Source organism: Panulirus ornatus, chromosome 72 (genome assembly GCF_036320965.1).
Source record: "Panulirus ornatus isolate Po-2019 chromosome 72, ASM3632096v1, whole genome shotgun sequence".
In the NCBI taxonomy this organism is placed as follows: domain Eukaryota; kingdom Metazoa; phylum Arthropoda; class Malacostraca; order Decapoda; family Palinuridae; genus Panulirus; species Panulirus ornatus.
Window position 1 is genome coordinate 2,796,308 of NC_092295.1, and position 27,386 is coordinate 2,823,693.

The 27,386-nt window shown below is 38.1% G+C and overlaps 1 protein-coding gene across 17 annotated transcripts in view; it reads right to left on the reverse strand.

The window, feature by feature from the left end:
* LOC139748151 (uncharacterized) overlaps positions 1-27,386 on the reverse strand; it is a 176,922-nt gene that overhangs the window by 5,309 nt on the left and 144,227 nt on the right. For 5 of the 17 annotated variants that reach the window (XM_071660845.1, XM_071660840.1, XM_071660849.1 and 2 more), the window contains 8 exons: positions 23,049-26,933; positions 22,529-22,591; positions 21,338-21,477; positions 16,795-17,133; positions 16,314-16,397; positions 11,107-11,421; positions 9,440-9,616; positions 4,830-4,949 (listed from right to left, as the gene is read on the reverse strand). In XM_071660845.1, coding sequence (XP_071516946.1) covers positions 4,830-4,949; positions 9,440-9,616; positions 11,107-11,421; positions 16,314-16,397; positions 16,795-17,133; positions 21,338-21,477; positions 22,529-22,591; positions 23,049-26,933 — 5,123 coding nt within the window. The remainder of the gene's footprint in view (positions 1-4,829; positions 4,950-9,439; positions 9,617-11,106; positions 11,422-16,313; positions 16,398-16,794; positions 17,134-21,337; positions 21,478-22,528; positions 22,592-23,048; positions 26,934-27,386) is intronic. The other 12 variants (XM_071660850.1, XM_071660844.1, XM_071660851.1 and 9 more) reach the window with 8 other exon arrangements.

Sequence of the window (27,386 nt, forward strand, 5' to 3'; positions counted from 1 at the left end):
GTACACTCATTATTACATAAAATGTATATACTCACGCTTACATGAAATGTGTAAACTAATGATTAAATATCTACTGGTCTAATGTGAGTCATCTCAAATGATAAGAAATTAAGATATTTTTTTTCATAATGGGATAAACACATATCAAAAAATCTAAAATGAACAAAGAACTTAAAAGTTTACTTGTATTGAAGCTGCAATTTATATAGTTAACGTGACATTGTTGAAGAATGAAAATTATACTTAAATACACGAAAAATAATATTAAAAGGATGCATTAAGTTGCTTTTATAATTCATTAAATGTCAAAGTTAAATGAGTAACAGAATTAAGTTTTCAATGCCTTCTTGGTGCAATGAACTGTAACCGACATTTTTTTTCAGAGTGACTGACATGGTATGAGCAAAACATGCCCCAATCACGGCCATCTCGGGTGAAAGGAAAATAGAGTAAGAAAAAGAGTGAAGAAATTATTCAAGAGCACCTTAAGTGTTTGCAGACTTAGAAACTGAAGTGAATCAGAGTGAAGAAAGTAGATCCTTCATAGAGACAAAAACCAGAGTAAGTGATAGGAAAGGAACAAGAGGGGCACTTCTGCTGATAGAGTAAGAAGAGGTGAATTTGCTTGTTCAATGACAATTGCAGAGGACCCACTACAGTGGAACTGAGAAATGCAGGAAAGCCCACAAAAGGAAATGTTTGGGAGATGTTGAGGGCCATGATGAATGATTCACCAAAATCCCTAAGGGAGGAGGACCAGAGACAAGTCACAGACAAGGGAAGATCAACCAACAGACCTTAGTGTGAAAGCTATATTGATCACCAAGCATGTGAGAGAGAGCGAATTTAGGAGAGTTCCAAAGACTTTGGAAAAAGCTGATATCAGAGCAATGGGGCAACATCTGGAGGGTTTGGTCTCCTTTCTTATGAGTTTTGAGATAAAGATGAAAAAGTTGAACAAGGACTGGGACTAGCTCAAGGAAACATTTTCTTTGGGTAAGTGGAAATATGCCATCTGAACCATAAAACTTGTCCAACTGAAGGTGAGAAAGAACTCAGACCCTGTGTGAGGAAAATATAGGAGAGGAAAAAGGTTCAAAGGGTGGATGGAGTTGGTGGAGGAGGACTAGACATGGAGTTATACAAACTATAATTAGAAGAGAATACCAGAGTTACCAAAAAGATATAGATCAATCCAGATGGATGACTGAAAGGGTTGAATTACAGATGCTACTGAAGACGCTATTGGTTGTGGACAAGATATATTTATCATTGCAAGAAATAAAATCAGCACACTTTCTTTTTATGAAGGTGTGGTTAACTTTACAAAGAACAACTTTTCAATTCTAAGCACATACGAAAGTTGAATCAGATTCAGGTGAAAGGCAGTGATTCACAGCCTGAAATGCTGTACTCCTAATGTGAATAGTCAAAACAGGAGTCAAAAAACTATGACAGAAAAGAGAAATATCCAGTAGGAGAAGATCACAGGAATCCATCCCAGCTTAGGGAGAGAAATATCCAGTAGAAGAGAAATACAGAATTCCATACCAGCCAAGATAATCATCATTGTATGATTAGTACAGCTGCGGGCATCTCGGTCAGCAAAGCAGTACCTATCCCAAAGCCAGCAAAGAAGGTGCCTACAGACGACTGCTGAGCTCTCCCAAAGTATCAGAAATGGCATTTCAAGGGGGTGATACAAGGTAAGTGCACCTAATTAGAAATGATGGAATAGCGTGTGAATAGAGGGAGAGTTCTGAGGTAAAAAAATGTTGAGTTTATTGTTAGAGAGGTGGTGACAGCCAGGAACTCAGGTCAAGTGTTTGATCATTTGCCCCAAGTCATTAATTTGGGTAAAAAGAAATGCCCCAACTCCACTAGGATTATCCAAACCAGAGTCTAACCAATCCTTACAGTGTATATTGAAATCCCCTGCAAAGAGGATTTCAGCACGTGAATGTGAAGAGAGCACTGCTTCGTGGGAGTGTAAATAGTCAAAATGTTGTACATAAATCAGGGGTAAAGAAGAAGTAAATAACAGCAAAATCATGGATGGAAGAAACACTCTGAGCCAGATTGCTTGAAAGACAGGAGACTCAAGATCCACAAGGGAATCAATGAGAGTTTTCGTACTACAGCAAGCACAGACAATGTCCTTGGAGTACACCAGAAACAAGAACAGAGATTATAGTTGGGATCTGGTAGTGCACAGGGGCAGCTTTGGACAATAGGGCTTCATAAAGATCACTGGAAGAAGTAAACTGGGGAAGATGGATAAGAATTGGCAAATGATGCAAAAATGAAGAAAAAGTGAGCCGGCTTAAAATTAATGTCAGAGTTGCAGAAATGAAGAAAAATGATCCAGGAAAGGAAGTAATATCAGAGGAGAAAAAGTGGATCCCAGTTCCTTGATTTCACTCAAGGGGTCCCACCCAGCTCTTTTTGACTGGTGGCACTGTTCTGATTCAACATCGGAAAGTCATGCAACTTTAACATTCAGTAAGAGTGGTTAAAGCCACTTAACCTTTCAATGTTATTTTTATGTATTGTGGCATATCATCAACACATGAATAATGCTTATCTTGATTCACATGATAAAATAATCTACTTGTATCCATTTCATTCTATATGCAGTAAATAGGTCAAATAATTACAATAAGTTGAATTTTTCATAAGCAGTAAAAAGGGAGGGTCCAAATAATTACTAATGTTCACATAGCCAGGTACAGGGAGTAAAAACACTTTTATTTTCGGTGAGGACCATATTTGAGAGTGCAGGAACTGCACTTCACACGGCCATTCTATCCTTCAAAAATTACGTCTTAATTTCCTTGAGTAATATGGCACTCACCCCATTCTCCTACCTCCCTTACAGAGCCCATTTTCCCAACCCAATGAATCCTACTTGCCATGGGCTTGAATACGTTTTCCACTAAGCAGAACATGACATCATATGCTTATCAATTTATACACCATCTACAACTATTATTCCCTCTCTCTCTCTTATTTAGTACCATCTCGCAATGCCCAAACATCTGATTATTCAATTAATCTATATGACAGTGGAATCACTCTGAGTCCAAACAAATATGCAAAGAATAGCAATGGCCCATTCAGAAGTCTGTCGTTCAATTATCAGTGCATTGATACACTAGTTACTTAAAGACAATCTGCTTAAACTGCTGAAATCTAAACAATAATTAGTTCAGTAAGAACTATTTCTGATGATTCTCACCACGTGACAATCTCTCCACAGCTTTAAAGATCATATGTATATGGGCATGTCATAAAGTGACCTGTTGCTCCAAGAAACTTTTTACATTTGATCTAATCAAATACTTCCTTGAAGTTTCTGTGAAAGATTGTTCCAAAAATATACATCACCTTACAAGAGATGACCATGAGCTTTTCATAAAGTTTAGTTACCTAAAAGTTTGCGATTCTCTTGGACTTTTAAACTACACGCAGTTATAATTTTTTGTTTACGCAGCAACAGTAAACACTGAAAAAAAATGATGGACAGCAAAGGATCCTCTAGTTCACATTCTCTCATAATTTGTTCTGCTATATGATACTTTCGTGTATCATATTAGAGCCGAGTTACTCTTTCCCATCCCACTGGTCATGTAAATGTGACACAATGCGAGTCCACACCGAGCAGAGGGCCAGGGAACATAAGAAATGGGCTTCAAATGAGAGGAAGATAGATATGGAAGTGGTGAGTGCTGCATGACTAAAGCAACTCTCATGGAGATGAATAAAAATCTCAAAGATGAAATGACTGGCTAAATATCACACATCCAAGGAAAATATTCTCCAGTGAAAGGGTTTTGTTCTCTTGACTAGAAGAATGGTTTAACTTCTTTGGATACTGGATGCCAAAACTGGACACAAATCTGTATTGACACTGAGAAATACAAATACAAAGAAACATTATGGAAAACAAAATAAGATCTTGTTCAGTCATATTAATACAGTACTATTATTATGCAATGTCTATGTTGGGTAACTATGCTCACTGTCATATAAAAAGTACTGATCCTCACATTCAGTGCAGATTATGTGATTTCAATCTCCAAGGGAATTTGTCAATTCTAATTAACCAAAAGAAAATGTAAGCATCAGTACAAAAAAGCAACAATTTCTGTAAGGTATTTAATCTACAATGTGTGATGATTAAAACTTTCACCCAAACTAAACCACAATCACCAGCAAAAGTGTTTAAAATCAAACAGCAAATAGGTAACCAAAGCCATCAGCACCAACAACAACTGGCAAGCAACTACTGTAGCAAAATTCTACGTATCTTCTATCATAATCTTTTTTACATTCTCAAGAGTATTTTGCTTTGTCCACAATCCATTTGCTTTGATAATGATTTTATAAATAGAAATGACAAGAGGATAACAGACAGATGATAAAACTTAGTAAAATCTCAGTTTTCTACACATTACTTTATCATCTATGATATCAAGAAATAGAAGTATATGATGGTTTAAGAGTTTTGATTTTATAAACAGAAAAACTGGAGAATGAAAAAATATCAAAAGAAATATTTTGGAAAATGCTGAAGTACCATTACTAAACAATTGAATTCATATATTTCTACATTAAACAATTTAAATTTTCATGTCTGTTCTTTCTAATGAACTTTCTTCTTTTTCTTTTGTTAGCCATTTCCTGCAATACCGAAGGGAGTGCCAGGAACTAACAAAGAAGAGGCTTGATTTGCTCACATTCTGCTAAATACTTTACCATTAGTACAAAGGATGCAGCAAAATCTTCTTGAGAGTGTGAGACAGACTATGTACAAGATGTTTCCTTACCATCATCAGCATCAGTCATAGCCTGCAACATTCTGAAGGAACGAGAGGGAATACTGCCACCCATGTACTTTTTGGGTTCAGGTACAGCCTGTTCTGAGGGTGCTGCACTGCTTGTAACACCTACAGGATAAAGATATCTTTAAGTATGTCATATGTCACCAGATAAACTGTCTTGAAACTTTAAAGTATTTTACTCTTTCAAGTAATCAGTTCCACCTTGTTGCTACCCTCAATATTACAACTGCAAAAAGATCACATTAATCACAATTCATGCATTTTACAAATCTAACTATTTCTCTTCTTTATACTAGTACCTACACTTTAATCATGAGGTTCATACAAGATCTATATCAAGCTGTAGTACCATCTTCATACACTTAAAATAGAAAGAAAATAGTATTTGAACAGATATTTACAGATGAAGTGGTGACACAAAATCACCGAATTTAGCACTATCCAGGTAAGAATTACCATCCCTGTACACCTGTTAATACTGTAGCTCTCTCTAGTTAAGCTATTTTGGTATTAAACTGCAAACTATAGATCAAAAGTCAATTGGGATAATGATGCAGTCACTCTACTCTGAGCTTGCGGATTCTTCCATGTAATTTGTTAATCAAAATTAAACCCAGACAAGAGTTATGAGCACATAATATTGGTACACTGTCAGGTTAAAATATATAATTTTTCTATTGGTCATGTCTCAATAGGCATCAATATCTCACCAGTTTAGATGCAGTCAATGAAATTCATCACTCAGGAATAGACATGATGACATAAAGGAAAAAGCCATTTTTCTTGGCACATATACTAGAATACAGTTTTACTTATGATAAATGACATTAGTGTTATTACTGTAATGTTGTATATATTAATGTTTTATGCTAACTACAAAGAAAAAATAATTTACAATAGTAATGTTGACATTCATGTTTTGTGACAAAAACACCAAAAAAATTAATTCTAAAATCAAGAAAACTTATGCATGCTAAAAGTAAAAATCAAATGTGTTGTTCTAAATCAAGAAAGCTACAAAATATCATACTACTAGGCCAGTATAATACAAAGTTTACATATCTCGTTGTACAGCAGTGCTAAGGCAAATTGATGAATGAAGAGAGTTTATCAACACAATAAACTTTTCATCTTTAGTTTTAAGTTTAATACTAATATGAAACATTTTAAAACTTCTTATCAAGATACTCTGTTAATAAAATCATATTTAGTCGTTCGCACAACTTATTTAACTATTTTCTGGTGATCTACTCTAAAATTTTCACATTGTGGCCTGTATGAATTCCTTCAATTTTCAAGTATCAGAAAAATATATCATCACTCATGAAAAGTCCACACATATCAATATGTCACATTAACACCCTCTTACACCATGCATGAATGTTGCTTCAATTTCTAGTCTAATTCAATTTGTGCTTAATGCAACTGTTGTATCAGTTAAAAGGAAAAAATCACTTAAAACTGAGTAATTCCGACTCGTGTGAAATTTTGGCCAATAAATCCTTGAAACTTGCCCCCTCATGATCATCTAACTCTATGTGGTGTGCGAAATAAGTGCATCGGTTACATCTCAGCCAAGCTGGAAGGTATTTGTGGTTCCCTTGTCTTACGTACTTTATTTACCTCCTTCCAAAACATCTTTTTATTATCCCTAAAGTTTAATGATACTCTCTCACCCCAACTCTCATTTGCCTTCTTTTTCACCTCTTGCACCTTTCTCTTGACCTCCTGCCTCTTTCTTTTACACATCTCCCAGTCTTTTGCATTATTTCCCTCCAAAAACCATCTAAATGCCTCTCTCTTCTCTTTCACTAATAATCTTACTTCTTCATCCCACCACTCACTACCCTTTCTAATCTGCCCACCTCCCATGCTTCTCATATCACAAGCATCTTTTGCACAAGCCATCACTGCTTCCCAAAATACATCCCATTCCTCCCCCACTCCCCTTACGTCCTTTGTTCATACTTATAACCGTCACTTCTGTGAGAGCCACTGTTGTGTCTCAAAATAAATGCCCCTCAATGCATAAGATAAATGTTCCATCCCTCTAAAAAGTGATGCAGTGTTGTGAAGTACAGTTATAAAAGGTGGAGTTGTAATATTTCAGGATATTTGGGCTCTTATAACATAGCACATGACTGTACAATCCCATTACAATGCCCCCTACACACATGCATACAGCCTGCGTCTGGTTGCTGCTTGAGACGAAGTTTCCAATGCCTTAGCACTACGTGAATTAATCTCTTAGTGTGAAACTGATGATCCTGAATCTGATGTCAGGAACTATATGCCCATGTCCCTCTTGCAGGATTCTGGCCATTCTGCCCAAAGATAAGGGAATATTGCAGGGTAGTTGAGCAGCACCTCGCAACATGACTTTCACACTACTGCTTCTTCTCCCCAGCCAGGGCCAAGTGGTGCACAGCAACTACAACTGGTGCAATTGTCTACTGCTACCCACACCATCACATATGCCCAACCTACTGCACCCTTTGTAAGTCCCTTATGCACTAACATCTCATAAAAAGGTAAGATTATTATAAAATATAGTTTTATTGCATTATATATACTGCAGAGATTGTATTATTTATATATACTACAGAGACTGTATTGTATAATTTTAGTATGAAGTATAACAGTAAAATGCATGGAGTTAGATTTTCTTTTTCTAAAATCGCTTACAGCCAAACTGTACAAGCTAGCAATATTCTGAAACCAACTTATCATACATAGATACTTAAGCTTACCAATGGAAATATTAAGAGTAAAAAAAATAAATGGAGATATGAAAACTAAAAACAAAAAAGTGAATGATTTCGAAAATGTTTCTCAATATTTTGTTTTTTCAATTCATCAGCCTTGGTATTACTCATATCCAATTCTAATTTCATCGATGTAAAGTTTAACAATGTCTGCTTTTCGTGCTATACCTTATTCTGTTTTAACTGGTTCCCTTTTTGCAAAAACACATGTTGATTTTAATGAACACGTGTTCATTACAAGGAACCAATTTTACATAGACTAAAGATGGTTTCATAAAATATGAATATTATTTTTTTTTGTATTGTTCTTCATCGCTTCTCCCAAGTTAGCGAGGTAGCACAAGGAAACAGACGAGGAATGGCTCAACCCACCCACATACACATGTATGTATATATATATATATATATATATATATATATATATATATATATATAGATGAAGGTTTAATTTGATAAATGTATGGGAAATATATGTGTAACTTCCTGGCTAGAGGTGGATAACTATAGCCCCCAGTCCTCAACTCATATCAATGGTGTAAGCAACTAGAGACAACTCAGTTAGGAAATGATGTAGAATTATCCTCCCAAAACTTTTTTCCTTCTTAGACACACCCATGCTAAAGTCTCCTGATTGCATGTCAAATCATAAAGAGGTTACCGGAGAAAGTCTTATACCAGATGGTGATGGTTGAACGGACAGAGAAAAAGTGAGACAGGGAGAAAGATCAGGTTTCGGGGATGAGCGGATGAAAGGAAAAATACAATACATCTATCATCCTGTCATTTAACACATTCAGCAGTCCTTCAAGAAACCCACTCCAACATTTTTACACATCTTAATTGCCTTCCTAACCACTTCCTCTATAGGATGTTGTCTTCTTACTTTTTTTCTTTTTTTTTTAAACTATTCGCCATTTCCCGCGTTAGCGAGGTAGCGTTAGGAACAGAGGACTGGGCCTTTTTTGGAATATCCTCACCTGGCTCCCTCTGTTCCTTCTTTTGGAAAATTAAATTATTTTACAGTTCATCAATACTTTCTCACCCTTTTTGACTCCCTTATTTCTTCAGCTCTTGTACCTTTCTTTCGACTCCCTGCTGCTTTTTTTCTCTTGTACTATTCCCAATCACATATACTCCTTTCCTTCAAATTATGTCTATACACTACCATTTCCCTTTCACTAATTTAATTCCCTCTTTTCACTACTCAATACCCTTCTCGTAAACCCAAACTCTATTACCCACATGCACTCACTTCATTCATTCTACAGTTATGCACTGCTTCTCCAAATACCTTCCACTCCTTTTTGTTTCATTTACTTTCATTCTATGCCATTCTTCATTCAATTTCTTAATATCTCTATACACAGTCCTCTTTTCCATTCTCACTAACTTTCACTATTTCTTTCACTACTTCCTAAACCCACCATTACTCACTTCCAACAAGATATAATCAAACATTCTACCTGTTACCCTACTGAATACATTCATAATCAACAACTCTCCTGTATAAGACTGTCAAACAATGCATCACCACTTACCCCTGAATAAACATAATTCATGTAATATCAAATTTCCTTTGATGTATATTTTGTTGATGAAGACCAACTGTTCTTTTGGTAAAACATAAAGTCTCGCAAAATTAATAGCTGAAGCCTCAAAAAAAATAATGAAAAATGAAAGAACTGGAAATAGCAGTAAGTAAATACTCCTAAACTCAGACAACCTAAAGTGGAAGACATCTGGGTGATTCCTATATCACAATTCAGTCTCTTGGATAAAGATGTTAACTGTGTCTAAGATACTGTTGACAATGTGAAGACTGATATTGACCTGGCTGCTGGTACTGGCCCGGCTGCTGATACTGGCCTGGCTGCTGATATTGGCTTGACAGTTGGGGCTGACTACGATGTTGATACTGGCCTGGTTGATGGTACTGGCTTGGTTGATGCTGCTGATGTGGTTTTTGTTGCTGTCGGAGGTTGGGGATGTGGACAGGTCCCTGGGGTTCTGTCAAGGGTGGAGGAGGGTAAATGACGATAGGTAGGCTAGGGTACACAATTATAACAACAATTATAACAACTATCAGTCACAATCTTTAGATGGTCACATGGGAAAGTCTTAATACATTACAAAAATCATATGAATACCATCCAAAGATCATGTGGTTGATGAGTTGTTTATTCATACAAGGTACATGAGGTTAGAGGTAGGCATAACACAGTACACTGATAAAAGCTAAATCAACTACTGCATTTTACTCAAACTTTTTTGTGATGATAGGCAGAAGAAGATGTTTATAACTATTAATCTTAAGAGGCAATACTACACATTAAGTGCTCTTTGCTATACTGTTAGGTCATACAAATTTTCACTTCAAGTGACGTCTTTTTACCAAAGGAACCTTCAAAATGAAAAATAAAATAAATGCTTCTAATCGGCAAGTGCTATTAAGGTGGAAACTGACCTCTTTCTACAACTTTGCCTATGAAATACAGATAAAGCTCTAAGATTATTGATTTTGTTATTATATCACTACAGTTGCAAAATATCTTATGGTTAATAAATTTCCACTTATTGAAAATAAGTTTAATATACACAAGAAAGCCTTTTTGAGCTGTTACTACAAATAATCTAAATATTCTTCTATGTGTTAGATGAACATGCAACGAAATATATACAGCATACTGTGTTCAACTACAGAAATACAAGATTAGTGGAGTTAGCATGAAGTACAGGTTACTGCATTTAAGACAGGATAAGGTAACTATGCACTGCAGTTTTTAATTACATAGTAACTTGCACAATAAAATATATTCTTAAATTAAACTTATTAATTGATTAACTGCTTAATCAAAAAATCTTCTGATATTCATAATGATGTACTGATCAATCATCTTGAATATTTTGTAGTTGGGATAAGTGGAGTTCCTTACGATTGGTTAGCTTGTAAATGATTTGTTCAGTACATTTATAGCAAATGCGAGTGTTGTATCTTTGGCTCACCATAACATATTCCTAAGTCCACTAAATGAGTGACATATATACACAGCAAAAGGCTGAAATGTCTGACACAGCCCCATCCTGGGCTAAATTTGTCAAAACTCACAGTGTTTCATATGAAAATAAAATGTAAGGCATAAAATGTTCTTTATCAGTCACTTCATTTCATAAAAAAAGAATATATCTCTTTGAAGAAATGAGTATCTGAAAATAATTTAACTGTGTAAAATCCATTCTTAGAAAAAAAAAAGTCTGCATTGCTTCATTTACATAAGCAGATGCATGTCAAAGATGTGTATGGTAAAGCATTATTCAAGTAAGTATGTGAGAATGATGCTAGTCACAGAGACAATGTACACACAGGGACGCAGGATTCATTTCATGAAAATTCAATACAATAACAACTACCCGCTACATCTGAAATACAATAAGCCTTGGGGTAATAAGTCATGAATGTAGGAAACCAAGCAAATAACAGGTCATTCTGAGCCTCATACCAGCTCCTTCAGGCAAAGTATCAGTGAGTGTCTGGAGCATTCGGAAAAATCTTGATGAAGTTGGCCCCTCTTTTGGTTTTGATTGCTTAAGTAGCTTATCATAAGATGCAGCCTGTTGGCACTGCTGAGGTTGGCCTACGCACAGTGGCTCATCAGATTTTTGTTCATGCCTTTGATAATTCTGCTGGTGATATTTCTGTTGGTTTTGTGTTTGATTAAACTGTTGCTGTTTGGGCTGGATCTCTCCTTGATGCACAGGGACATGTGGTTGTGGAACAGTCTTTTGCATATAATTGGAGATTTCATCATCTGAACCTGAGGGGTGTGTTAGAGGATGACAGAGTTAGAAGAAGAGAGAAAGAAAATCATTACAAGTTAGCGCTGAGATAAATTTGGCAAATAAAGTTTTCAAGGACTAACTAACATTTATAATAAAAGAGACATACAGTGATGTAGATTGCAGCATGTCAAGCTTTGCACTTGCTTAAAGCAAGTGATGGAACATTTTCCAGGACTTTTCGCAATAAACAGTGGAGGAGATAAAAGGTTGAGAGGCTATACAATATAGGACTTTTCTGTGTTCCTAAGTCAGCCAAGGACTATGGGATTGTACCATTTATCTAAGGTCTAGTTGGACTAGATTAAATGGTAATTCACTGATAAGCAAAAGCTATACGTAAATCTCATGGATCTAAATACTCAACTCACATCAAGTGGTGCAACCCCCTTCATTAATGACATCAGGTGTAGCTAACCAGTCACATGATATGCCAACAATACAATGCTATCATTCTATCTATCTATCTATATCTGATGCCTGTACCTATCTGGATCTCCCTCAAGAGGGTGGCCATGACAATAGAGTCTCCATAAGTAATGAACTCAAGTGCTGCTTCTTTGCCTTTAAAGCCTCACCTTTCAACAGGATACTGGCACAGGGAAACACTAGTGCAGTGTTTGCAAAGGCTCCTACCTAATGTTCCTACAGACTTTGTCTACCTAATGCTCCAGCCTAATAATCCTACCTTCTATTTCTACCTAATGTTTATCCCTAATGTTATCATTCTTCCTAAGAAAACATTATGTCATCCACCTCTATCCTATTTGCCTTAGTCTAGTGAAGTTCAAGCCATACTTGGAGGAGTAGGTAGCACTATAACCTTGGGTCATCTAATGGCTCATACTCAAAACTCTCTCATAGTCTTGATGAAAAACCAAGTAATCTGAGTTTTATTTATTTATTTATATTTATTTTGCTTTGTCGCTGTCTCCCGCGTTAGCGAGGTAGTGCAAGGAAACAGACGAAAGAATGGCCCAACCCACCCACATACACATGTATATATATACACGTCCACACACGCAAATTTACATACCTATACATCTCAACGTATACATATACATACACACACACACACACACACACACACACACACACACACACATGTACATAATTCATACTGTCTGCCTTTATTCATTCCCATCGCCACCCCGCCACACATGAAATAACAACCCCCTCCCCCCTCATGTGTGCGAGGTAGCGCTACGAAAAGACAAAGGCCACATTCGTTCACACTCAGTCTCTAGCTGTCATGTAATAATGCACCGAAACCATAGCTCCCTTTCCACATCCATGCCCCACAGAACTTTCTATGGTTTACCCCAGACATTTCACATGCCCTGGTTCAATCCATTGACAGCGCGTCAACCCCAGTATACCACATCGTTCCAATTCACTCTATTCCTTGCACGCCTTTCTCCCTCCTGCATATTCAGGCCCCGATCACTCAAAATCTTTTTCACTCCATCTTTCCACCTCCAATTTGGTCTCCCACTTCTCCTCGTACCCTCCACCTCTGACACATATATCCTCTTTGTCAATCTTTCCTAACTCATTCTCTCCACGTGACCAAGCCATTTCAAAACACCCTCTTCTGCTCTTTCAACCACACTCTTTTCATTACCATACATCTCTCTTACCCTATTATTACTTACTCAATCAAACCACCTCACACCACATATTGTCCTCAAACATCTCATTTCCAGCACATCCGCCCTCCTCCGCACAACTCTATCTATAGCCCATGCCTCGCAACCATATAACATTGTTGGAACCACTATTCCTTCAAACATACCCATTTTTGCTTTCCGAGATAATGTTCTTGACTTCCACACATTCTTCAACGCTCCCAGAACTTTCGCCCCGTCCCCCACCCTATGAATCACTTCCGCTTCCATGGTTCCATCCGCTGCCAAATCCACTCCCAGATATCTAAACCTGAGTTTATCATACAGTAAACAGTCCATTAGTAGGGAGAAGGTCACTTGCATAAATCCATCTCCAAATGACACTCTTTCGATATGAAGACGAACAACATGTTCAATTGTGCAGCTAAGTCTATGCCATCATGGACAAAGGTCTGACAGCACAACAAGGGCTTTAAATTGTTTTCATATTTCACTGAAAACTGATTAATATTTCTTCAGAAAATGAAAATTATTGAAAAGTGATATTTCAGTATACTTTAGAGAAACTAGACTATTCAGAATCAGGATAGGGAACACATTTCTCATCAAATGTTTGATTTCATAAGGTCACACACATCTTAGAAACCAGAAAAATATGCAAGAGCAGGTGAGTACAACTGTTTTCAGAACAAGAATAATCGACAGGATCTAATGACTAAAGGCATGACAATCCTTAGAAACTATCAAATAAAATTCTTGCAATATACACAGTGCATTCTTATGTATATCAAATTCAAAACAATGTTTCCCATTACACTGTAACTCTTCAATTTGCTAATCCTGAAATTTCACTGTTATTTTGGTTTACTTTCACATTTCATTTTCTTCTATGTACTTAAATTCATAAACATCCATATCAGATATTCAATCTTAACAGCTCAATACTTTCTTTACTAACTATTCTAATCTACAAATTCAAAGCTGATTTTCATAGTTACAACACTATAAGGGTATGATCATCCAAGCATGCTCTAAACACTAGGGAAAGGGTCATATGCCATGAGACCTCTTACTCCTCATTGCTCAAAATGCTGGGGAAAAGGCCATATGCCATGAGACCTACTCCTGATTGGCTTTGAATTGCTACTGTCAGCACTACTGGCCACTTCTTAATCCGTATCAATTCCTGACACATCTTATTCGTATAGTTAAACGATATCGTCATCTTTCACAATAGAGAACTAATATCAGTGTCTCCTTACAGGAAACGTACACCCTAATCTCGTCACATGGCGGCACCCTTGAACCCTTCCTCCTAGCCATGGACTATTCAAGGTCACAATGAGAGCACATCAGGCAAGGAATTAATAAACATATTTTCTTCCAGGTACATCATTTCAATGCCCCATACTTTATACAGTGATAACTTGTGCAAGTATGTACTGATTTGCTAATGAGTTAACTTTGGCCAATCTTATATTGCATTTACTTTTTTAGAACATCTCTTGATTCATGCACTGAAAAAAATGACCATGAGAAAATAGCTTTCCTTTTTTAACAGCATGTCTAATACAGGTACATTTTTTGGCAATATGCTCTACTACATCAATCCGTAAGTCCCTCACCGGAAGATTGTAATTAATGACTGGTAATATGATAGCTATTACTCAGAACAATTACTTCTGCTTTATCATCGCCATCTTGCCTTGAGTGAGCTGAAATTTGCTGGCCTATCTACAGCTATATGTAAGATGTCATAATCCTAAAGCTCTTTATTTTTTTTTTTTCACATCATCCACAGGTAAATTCACATATGATTCAAGTCCCTCCTATTTCATTTATCTTCTGGAACTTCCTCAAGAGGCTGGCCATAAGTGAGTCTCCATAACTGCTGAGTGCTAGTGCTACTTTTTAGCCTTTAATGCCTCACCCTTAACAGGCAACTAGCATAGGACAACTCTAGCGCAATGTTTTCAGAGGCTTCTGCCTAACGTTCCTACAGACTACTTCTACCTTTTGTGTCTACTTAATGTTCCAACCTATTACTTCTACATAATGTTCCTACCTAAAACTTCTACCTGATGCTCCTGTCTATGTTCCTACATACTACTTCTATCTATTCCTCCTACAATTTGCCAGGGTTAGCGCATAACACTCACTACTGGAGAAATCTAGAGTCACGAAAAATGGGTTGTGTGAGTTAAGTGTTGTTAAGTGTTATGTGTGACAAGGAGAGATTGTATGTTTGTGGACAGAATGCCTGCAGTCCATGTATGGGTGTGGCAGAAAGAAAAGACAGCTACCTAGGTCAGAGGAATTCAACTTGACAACCACTGAAGTGCTGGCTCACTATGCAGCCGTCACTAACCTTCCTGATACCCTGGCGGGAAGTACCAGCTTGTTTTTGTTGCTTTCATCAAAATTGCTGCTGTCACTACTGTCATAATTTTTTGCACTGTACTGTATTGTATTGTTTTGTAAATTAATCTCTCTTTTCTCTTTTTAAATTCTCTGAAGCATTGTGAAGCTATTGTTTTTAAGATCACTAGAAATGTGTATAAAAAATCAGACCATGTATAAAGGATACTTAGAGTGAAATAGAATGTGAGAGCAGAGGTGAATTTGGTCCAAAGATGGGTGGAAAATTTAAATGCTTCAAACGCATGAAATTCAGAAACTGGTAAGATAAACAGTCGCTAGAAGGGGAGTATATTACTACTAAAATTGCAATCACAATTTTGAGGAACTAAATACAAACTCTACAATCTTATACATACCCAGATGTAGTACATTCAGATCAGAAAAAGAATTTTTGTTAGTCAGATCATGAATTGACACTACTTTTAGATGATGAACAAGACATCAATTACATAAGTCAACATTATTTAGCTATGAAGATAAAAAGGATACATATCAAACTCTGTAATCAATATCATATGGGACAAAAGCATACAATAAAACATTATAAATTTTGCACTTTATGTTTCACATTTTTCTAGACACTTGTTTTGAGTACAACACTATCAGTAGAGATATTATACATATACTACATAATCTTTGCCATTATGTGTTGAAGAGTAAGTTGTTCCCATCACTAATGACTATGGTCCTGTTCATGCATCCATCACCTTTCTAAAATAGGCAAACCCAGCAGCAATACCACAACTTAATACTCTGGCAGTAAGTCTACATCCCAACCCAACACCACATGTAGTAAGTGCAAAAATCTGTAAATACTATACCAATCTTCTGTGTGACAATAACAGTTTTGGCAGGGAAGTGGCCACCTCTGCTTCGAGCTTCATCAGCATCAGTTGACACTCGTACTACAGTACAAGGAGATACCAGAAAATCATGACGTTCTCAGAGAAATCTGCTGTTTCTTTTATATTTCCACAAAGAATACCAATATATGCAGTCAAATTTTCATCAAGTTTCACAGATTTCCAATTATAAGATGAATTCTACTCATGTCCAGCTGTATGACTCCAAGCACCTCTAATCATGGACTGTTTTCCTTTTTAAGATTAAATTATTTTTTCTCATCCTCTAAGAATACCAAGTATTGAACTGGTATTATACATGCAGCTTAAATGAACTGCTCAAAAGTTGCTTTTCTTCCTCTCTGAATTCTAACCATCAAATGACCAAAATGATTAGAGACATGGTAGTCAAGGACAAAATACTGTCTAAAGTATTTCCTCCCTTAGGAGTTAATCTCACCTTGATTCTTAAAAATATTTGACAGCTCCTTTGTGTCACAGTTAGTTTTATATCCTCCAATTTGCTTAGGTATAATCTTCAAGTCTTCCCCACTTTGCTGGATTGGGATCACCCTAAAGCCCCTCTGCCCACCCCCAGGGTGAGAAATTGTATTCTTTTGACTGCCAATTGACTGAGAACTGAAGCCTCTTTGTAAATCACTTGTTTGAGAAACAGAACCTCTTTGACCATCATTTATCTGGCTGGGATATCCACGGTGGTTAACATTTTGTTGTGTGACACGTGCAGGTGCTCCAGCAGGGACTTCTACTTTCATTGGCATGCCATTAGATGGAGTATCTGCAAAGTTTGCCAGTTCTTGAGACATTCACAATTTTCTATACACTGAATTCTTCAACAAAACTCAGGACATACAGTCCTTGAAGTACAAGTGTAGTGGTTAGTGGAAGGAGAACTGTTTCTAATGTCATATACTGTACTACTGTGGATCCACAACAGAATCAAACAAAAATATTGCTCTCTTATGCACACAGCACAAATTTAGACACAATCACTCCACTTCCACTAGCACACAGCATAGAAACCCCACACAACACATCCTGGATAGATTCAACCAACCACAACCATCCTCCCACACAAGAGTACAGGCAGCAGACATAAAAAAGACTTTCAACGCTTCCCAAAGACGTACCCTCAAACAAAAGATGCTTGACTTCACCTTCCACACAATGACAAAAAGTGGCTGGTCAACTTCATAGCTGGTCATCAGCATCATTCACAAAGGAATGCTTTTTCTAGCTGTCATGTGTAATACACCAAAACACACCCCTCTCCCCATCCACAACCAAGTCCCGCACACCTTCCCACAACTTCCCCAGGCTGCTACATATGCCCTGATTCAGTCCACTGAGAGCATGTCACCTCCTGCACACCACAGTTCACTCTATCCTTTGCATGCCTTTAACTCTCCTGCATATTCAGGCCCTAAGCACTCAAAATTTCATTTACTCCATCCCTCCATTTCTAATTCATCTCATCTTTCTCCTTGTCCCCTTCATTTCTGTTACATATATCCTCTTTAGCTCTCTCAACCATACTCTTCTTATTACCACACCTATACATTCATTCTCTTCTGTTCATTCTCATCTATAGCCAGTGTCTCACATCCATACAATACCACTGAGACTACTATATCTTTGAATATAACTCTTTTTGCCCTCCCAGATAGTGACTTATCTTTCCACACATTCCTCAGTGCTCCCAGAATCATCACCCCTCTTTCCTGCTTCCATGATTCCATTTGCTGCCATACCCACTCTCGGGTACCTAAAACACCACATTTTCTCCAGGTTTTCTCCATTCAAACTAACCTGTTGCCTTACACTGGTTATTTCTTTTGTAATTTGATTATTTTTTCTTCCTGGAGACAAGCATTAGATATGGATGCTACAATGTGAATAAAAATCATAGCACTATCCTTTCACAATTAAAGGAAAATAAGTTTCTCATTCCTTGCACAAGGTTTCATTGTAGTCCTTAAAAATGGAAGCTTAGGTTTAGTTTTCCATTTTAAGGAATAAATAAAACCTATGGTGAGGGAAGGAAAACTTATTTTTCTCTAAATGCCAAGGGACAGTACCATAATTTTTATCCATACTGTAGCACCCATGTCTGAAACTTACCTCCAGAAAATAAAAAGATAGCAAATTCACAATCGAATGACCATTTACCCACTTCCTGCTACTCAAAACAACCTGCCTATTACAAATGTACCATCTGGTACAAAAAAGCAGAGCTAGTCAGACACTCTTCTTTAGTTATGTGAGACATAAAAAAGGTAAACAACAGTGAGACTTAAGAAGGGCGGGAGGCAAAAAAAATGAGCTAAGACAATATAAAAGACCCAGACAGAAATATCGCTGTTCAAACAACCTAACTAACACAGACACAAACACAGGTAGATCTGGTTAAAACATTCTTGCCTGACAGACCTTAAGAAAATGGAACACAAGGGAGGAAATAAGTAATGATAATGTGATAAATGCATGAGACTTTTCATCATTTCCTAGTTTTCATCAATCACTTCCTACTGTTCAAATAATCTTTCAGTTGTGTGAAACACAAAGAACTAAATAAGTGATAAGAAGGTAATTACACACTTACAAGTACCTACAATGAGATTTTGCCATTAGCAAGGATAACAAGTTGATATCACCACATAACGTCCTTGATTAACAATGCTGTTTTTCTCTTCTGCCATTGACACTGCATAATCATCAGTCCTGGATTAATCTGTAAGTGTCTGAAGCCACTTATCAAGGTTTCTCTTGTTTGTTTTCCAGGGAGGTTTCCAATTTCACTTCAAGTAGTACATCAAATTGTCTTTAAATCTTTCTCATTAAACTCAAGTGGTTTTTTTAAACAATGTCCTCTTGGTTTGTTCCAAGCTATTACCTGAGACACTGTTTCATCTTTAGTGAGATGACTTTAATCTGAGTACAATGCTTTAGTACCTCAATTTGTTTCAATGCATATATAATCACATATCTTTCTCTTCTTCTTTCCAGGATGTTGAGTTTGAATGCTTTTAACCTCTCACGATAAATTACATGGTTCACTACCTCAATTATATCTGTGAAGTGTTTCTGAATTCTTCCTAATTTGCTGATTTCTTCATGCCATGATGTTGACCATAAATTAATGCAACAATCCTCAGGTTTGTTTTGATATATTCTGAACTATTTCATCACCTTCCTATCTAGCTCGGTGAAAGTTCTCATTATCATTCCCCCCAGTACCTGATCAGATGAGATTTTTTTTTTCTTTGTGGAAGGAAATGATACATGATAACATGACAAATGTAAATATTTTTTCGTTACTAGTAAAAGTAGTTTCCTCCTTACTTAATCTGTCATCATGACTGCTGCTATAATCAAATGGTAAGCCTGAAAATTGCAAGGTGGTAGATTAAACAAACAGAGCATTAAATTGACACTCACAAATGTAGAAAAATAGTTGTATATTATTTTACCCAACACACAAAAACACTCTGGAGTGATGAAATTCATCGGTAGATTATCCAGTTATTGACCAATAGGCTGCTGCTATGAGGAGAATTAAGAAAATATACTCATGAGAGGTGTGGAAGACTAAAAGGGTTAAAAGAAAAATCAACATTAAAATGTTGCAATGAGTTGTACAGAAGCAAATCACCTTCTGATAAAAACATATTTCAATAATCTTAAACTTTTTAAAGTCTTCGCTAACTAAAGAAATGTGTCAGCAGTATGCACTAATCAGGGGAAAAAGTACCTTTCATTAATCACAAATCAAAGGAATACCAAATTCTTCAAAAGATGCACAAGAGCAGAAAGGTGATATGGGCAACTGTTTTCATCAGAAAACCTGGGAATGTTGTGAAAGCCATATCCCATAGAAACACTCACATATGATCAACTAGTCTCCTTCAGAACCTACTAACTTCTTCGAGTGATTAGAAATTATGATACTTCCTCTCTAGATAAATTACAAACACAACTCCTTACACCTTTGCAAAACAAGCTGACAACTAGAATGATAAGAAAAGTTTAACAAAGTACTGAATGAGAAAAAAATTACACAGTAATGCCAAAAAAAAGACTCCCTCACATGTCTGAAGGGTTATTCACCAAACATGAATGAAAAGAATGACAGAAAGCCGACAGCCAAGTATGAATGCCTTTGGGGAGTAAACAAAGAATTTAAAGAGAAAATATATGACAGAGGAAAGGGAAAACAGCAATATTCATAATAGTGCAGAATCTGAAAATTTAAAGCATAACATCTGCAATATGCATCTGCAGTGAATAACAAGGTGGAAATGAGCCTAAGTATTTGGAAGCAAAAATCAACATAGGTGATGGTGAGAAAGATGAAACCAAAAGTAAATTAGAAGAGTGTGAGAGACAGATGCAGTACAAGAACAGTTAAGGGCAAAAGGCATTTCTGATAAGGATGACTGACAGTGTGCTGAGGTGTTTCGTGTTTGCAGGCAAAAGTCTGAAGGACAACATACGTATCACTTGCTCAGTTGATTTAAGTTGGAAGAGTGAATAATTATGAAGTACCTCAACTATGATAACTTTGGTGACTTTAGCGCAAAGGACATAAGGCAAGGATACCCGTGAGTTGTGACTCTGTATGCACTTGATCAATCCTATGTAAGTGGGAGCATATCTCAAAATATGGTAATAGAGAACAGAAAGTAGCATCATCTTCCTTATTCAAATTAGCTGCTCACTATATCAGTATGCTGATGATACTATGCTGTCAAACCAAAGTATATCTGCACAGTATATAATTTTTTCCTGAAAGCAATAATTTTTTATATGAAGAGCAACATTCTTTTGCTTCCCCCAGCAAACAAGCAATAACTCCACAAATTTGCTGAATTATACAACTCTTCATATCTTATATATGTATAAAACGTATATAACGAGAGGAGTGAAAGAAACACTTGTCTCTCATCAAGGCAGATAACAAATCAACTATCTAACAGTAATACCTGTAGTGTCTTGGTGGTTAAGGACGTTTTGTAGCATCCTGAAAGAACGACTCTGGATAGGAGGACCAACATCTGTCCCACTGATAGGATGATCCGTTGTCACCATATTATTACCATTCTGTTGTGGCTGGGACTGCGAGCTGTAAAATAGTTATGTTATTCATATTATGTTGTGTTTTCATCTGGACAGGTTCTAGTAAGTGTATGCAGTACTAATTTGATAATGATCTCCAGCAATCATGAGTGGAAATTGATTCTTTTAAACCTTACAGGTCCTGAATATCATCAAACCAAATGAATTTGTTTTCAACTGATTCTTACAACTTAATTGAGCCCCTTCCATGAATTGGTAGATAATAGTCTGTTTCTGTCAAAATGGCATTGATAAGAAGTATGATAAAACTGTAAGTATTATCAACTTTCAATAGATTTTTTTAACCTTCATTCCTAATTGTAACCAGTATGATAGATAATTTGATACACTGTTTCTTTGAACTTTTAAGTGATATGAACAAATTATTCAATACAAGAAAAGTAAAGAAACAGAATCCATAAAACAACAAAAAGAATCCAAAGTAGTAAATTAAGTAACGAAAATTCACACGATTTAGAGCAGGTAGGAAAACAGGTTCAACAAATGGTTTTAGGGAATACAGGATATAAGTATAAAGAAACACACTTTACATGTTAGTATCTGTCAAGGAGATTAATTACAATATGCAACATACAAATTAAGATTTTGGTGGTACTGTACAACATAATTTATAGTAACTGATTTTAGAAGATATTTTTTCTAAAAATATGCACAATATATCAAGTATTTAGTATGAAATGAATAATAGAAAAAACAGTAATATACAGGTCTATACACCATATATTGTTTGATTTCATGTTATCGGTGCACAATTGCCCATGGAATTGTTAATGCTACAGACATACCAGCACAAGGTAATCATAAGAATAGTGACAGTGTATGAAAATTTCTGCCTGAAGTCTGTGATGTCAATGTACTATACGAGCCAAAATTCATTTGGCATACTTGAGATCTTTCCCAGAGAAAGGAAACATATATGACATCACATCTTGAGGCTACATCAATGCATGAACACACAGAGGAATGTCTAGGTGGCATACTAAAAAAAAACAAGGCAACCACCACTTTATATTTCACAGACCCCTTTTCCACTATACCTAGGGGTTGTCCGAGGTGTTATTGAGTCCGACATTTTTTTCTGAATGAATCTTGGGAACGCACTGCAAAGGTACAGAAGACAATGTTAAGCTCTACAAATATCAAAAAATATGCTTAGGGCATATTAATATAATGTTAGTGTTTACATATATGTAAAAAAAAAAGTGGATATTACCAAAAATTGTTTTAAGTGGCATTAATTAGTTCTAGCTAAAGGATGCTAAGCACTATTTGGCTAGTCCTATGTTGAATATTTCTTCCACACAATATACACATATACATTATTTGATTGTCATGACATCAAACATTGAAATACAGTAAGTGCAGTGTATATGAGATCTTCTAGTTATTGATCATAAAAAGATTACAAGATAACAAACAGCTATTAAAAAAAGAATGTTGCTAAAACCAGTATGGGCATTGTATGCAAGAGCAGATAAGTAAGGATGTAAGGGCTGACTAACTGAAGGTGTCCAGGTCGTACTAGAGGGTGGTCTGAGAGCCGTGGGTACGACTTACTTCTGTAGGCCTGAGTTGAGCTGAGCTAGGCTTTGTTGCATCTGATGAAGCGCATCAAGGGCATTGTTGTTTGAGTACAGCCCCACTGGGGAGTTGTAAGGAAGGAATGCACCACTCTGGTTCCCACTCAAGGGAGTCGAAGAAAACTGTGGTGGGGAAAATGTTGTTCCCGGAGATTTTGCCCAAGATTGCTGATGCTGATCCTGTTGTTGTTGTTGTTGTTGTTGTTGTTGTTGTTGTTGCTGTAGATGTTGTTGTTGTTGATGATGTTGCTGTTGTTGGTGATACTGTTGTTGTTGCTGCTGCTGTTGGTGATACGGTTGTTGTTGTAGCTGTTGGTGATATGGTTGTTGCTGTTGTTGGTGATACTGTTGTTGCTGCTGCTGTTGTGTCTGTGGCTGTTTTTGCAACTGCTGTTGTTGGTGATACTGTTGTTGCTGCTGCTGTTGTGTCTGTGGCTGTTTTTGCAACTGCTGTGGTTGGTAGAAAGTAGTTTGTGGGTGGTGGAAGCTTGACTGTTGCTGATGGAAGCTGGGTCCTGCATTCGTGTTGCCAGTTACACTTGTGCTGATGGGAATGAAAGAATCACCTGCTGTTGCTGCTGCTGATGGGGATGTAAAGGAAGCAGAGGGTTGAGCTGTATTCTTTGGCGGGGAATCCCTTTCAATCATTATGGGAATGATACGTTCTCTAGGATGCTGCTTCTGCTGTTGTGTTTGCTCTACATGTATAGGAATTGTATGAGTCTGCTGTGGTTGCTGTATCTGAATGGGAATTATACGATTCTGTTGCGGCTGTTGGAACCGAGACTGTGGGCGAAAATGTTGTATTCTTATGGGCCGTGACTGTGGCTGTTGATGAGGTTGCTGAGGAGGCAGCGATCTCTGTCTCTGCAAACCTGGGTGCTGGTAAACATCTGCCTGAGGCAGGACTGTAGATTGAGTGAAGGGCTGTGAAGGAGGAGATTCAGGTCCTAATGACTTCTGCCTTGAAAGACAATTGTGTTGTTGCTGTTGAAGTCTTTGTTGTGTTTGTTGAGCATGAGTGACAAATGATGGGGGTGGTGATGCTGCACGCCGCTGGGCACACATCCAAGGCAGGGGACCCTTAAGGAGGCCTGTAGTAGGACTTACTCTTGGACTCCTCTCACTTGTAGATGATACTGGTGACACTGGTGAAACAGTCATCTCTGGTGACACTGGCGAAACAGTCACCTCTTCATCATTTGTGATGGGTGGGATATATATGGATCCTAGTTGAGCATTAGGAGGGGATACTTGTGGTGATGAGGGCTTAGTGGGCAATGATGCCTGACGCACTAACCGGGCTCCACCAACAGTTGTAGTTGGTATAGGACCTGGTGGTGGTGATGCCATACGTACAGGTATCTGTCTTATCGCAGGCTGGCTGTTCATCTTCGAGGGTTTTGACTTTGTTGGTTCTGGCTGTTGCACAGGACTCTGTTGTGCATGAGTAGTCTGTTGCTTGGGAACATGGTTGTTAGCAGTGGGTTGCTGTACTGGTATTTGCATAACACACGCAGGTTCCTGTTTCATCAGTCTGGACTGCTGAAGAGGGTCGTGTCTTACAGGTGAAGGACCTGAAGTATTTGATCGTGTTGCTGGCGCAGACTGATAAGCTGGAGTTTGTATCACAGAGGCAATTTGCTCTGGCTTTTGTGGTACTGAAAATGGTGCAGGAGGACTGGGCTGTATCACAGGTTGGGATGGTTTTCCTAAAGGCTGTGACTGTTGTGCCATGGGATGAAGCTGCTGTCCTGAAGGCCGAAGAGGTTGTACAATAGAGTGGGGCCTCTGTTCCATAGTCTGTCTGACTAAAGAAGTTTCATTTTCTGAGGTTTGACTAACTGATGTTGGCTCTTTAACCGGCACTGTGTCAACAAGAGGTGGTAAAGACATGAAAGATGGTTCACTGGTAGGAAGGTGTTCATCTGGTAACACACTAAATCTTGGAGTCTGCTTTGTAGGGGAAGGCTGCTTCAGTGGTGCATATCTTACCGGGGAAGGCTCCTTGAATGGTTCTTGAAGAGGAGAGGGTTCTTTCACAAAAGTCTGTTGAACTGGAGAAGGTTCCTTGATATATGTCTGTGTGATAGATGAGGGTTCCTTGATGGGTGCCTGTTTAACAGGTGAAGGTTCCTTTATGGATGCCTGCTTGACTGGAGAAGGTTCTGTAATGGGTATCTGTTTAAAAGGTGAAGATTCCTTAATGGGAGTTTGTTTGATAGGTGAAGGTTCTCTGATGGATGCCAGCTTAATAGGAGAAGGTTCCTTGATGTGTGTCTGTCTAAAAGGTGAAGATTCTCTGATAGGTATCTGTTTACTAGGTGAAGGCTCCTTGACAGGTGAGGGTTCCTCGATGGGTGCCTGTTCAATTGGTGAAGGTTCCTTGCTGGATGCCTGTTTAACAGGAGAACATTCCTTGCTAAGGACCTGTTTTATAGGTGAAGATTCCTTAGGTGCCTCTGTAATGGGTGAAGGTTCCTTGATGAGTGCTTGTTTAACAGGTGAAGGTTCTTTAATGAGAGCCTGCAAAATAGGTGAAGATTCCTTGATGTGTGCTTGTTCAGTAGAAGTTTCCCTAACAGAATTGGGAACCTCTCTAACAGGAGGTTCTATGATAGGTGACTGTTCATTAGGTGAACTTTCCTTTATGGATGCCTGTTTTATTGGTGAGTGTTCCTTTATGGGTGCCTGTTTAACCGGTGAATGTTCCTTTATGGATGCCTGTTTAAGTGGTGAGGGTTCTCTGACAGAGGCTAGCTGAACTGGTGAAGGTTCTTTGAAAGAAGGTTGATCAGCAGGTGACAGTTCTTTAGTGGGAACCTCTTGCACTGGTGACGGTTCCCTGATGGGGGACTGTTCAACTGGAGAAGGTTCCCTGATGGGGGACTGTTCAACTGGAGAAGGTTCCTTAATGAAAGTCTGTTGCACTGGCAATGGCTCCTTAACAGAGGCAGGAATATGATTGGAAACAAATGATGTTGCTGGAGGTGCTGGTATGTTTTCTTTGTGTTCAGAGTCTGAAATCAGTGGTGAGAGAGATGCTTCATGTGAGATAATTGCCCCTTCTTTTGAAGCTGGGAGTTTGACTGTTATCGGACTGGGGAACTCATTCATCGAAGGCTGAGGAGAGATGACCAGCCCTGGTGATGGCTTCTGCTCCAGTAATGGTGGTGATGGCATGCGATGAAACTGCATTGCTGATGCCTTTGCTGGAGTTGACGTGGGCAAGATGTGCTCTGGTACATTGTGTGGCACAAAAGGCTCAACAGGTGGTGAGACAGGCAAAATAGGTGTCACAATGGGTGTAATGGGTGGTGTAACAGGCACCCGTACAGCTTCAGGTGGTGGAAGAGGAGGTGGAGAAGGATCATATGACGCAACATTCATTAGAGGAGAAGAAGGTGGTGAAGCAGAGGTGATAGAACATCTTGCTGTAGGACCCAGAGGTGGTAACGGTGGAGCCACTGGTATGGAGGGGCCAGGCTCCCGGGCCAGCTGGGGCTCTGGTACAGGGGGCGATATAGATGGAGAGGAGAAAATGGACGGCGGTGAGACAGCAGATGGCATGGTGAAGGCGTTCTCTGGTGTTACTACAAAGGGTGGCGGCGGAGGTGGGGGTCCACACGCGTTCTTCTTGGGTTTTGGTGGCTCCTTTGGCTGTGGCTGTGGCTGCGGCTGTGCCTGGGGTCCCATGGCCATGCCCGGCATCGGCAGTACCTGGACAACACGACCGTGTGGAGTTGATTGTGCTGCCACTGTTGGGTTCACTGGGCCCTGTGAGGGCTGCTGGGCCAGCGGGGATGGCCGCACACCTTCTGAATGGGCATTCCTGTAGAGGCGCCTCTGCATCCTTGGCGACCTGTGGGCGGGGGTGCCAACAATCGTGCCAGTGTTGGGAAGAGGGAAGGATGCAGGGGCCATGAAGAGCACGACCAGTCCTCGTCTAGGCTCGGCAGACGTGTCTACACTTAACTACACATATCCCACACACATACAACGTTCAGCCAAGCTCCAGTATGAACATTCCTCATTCAGATATTATTGTCAGCACATGACATAGTAGTCAAAAGTTATGCTAATGACGTGGGACTCGCCAAGTGGTCAATCAAGCCAACGGACAGGTTAGGCAACACCATTCACACATTAGACATTTTCTGAAGCATTGCCCAGCTATATTGTATAGAATTCTAATTATTTGTAGAATGTATAACCACTGCTGTGCCAAGAAATATGATATTACAAATACTTATTCATTAATCATTTATGTACAAAACAAACATTATATTTACAATGAAGTTCAAACATTATAATA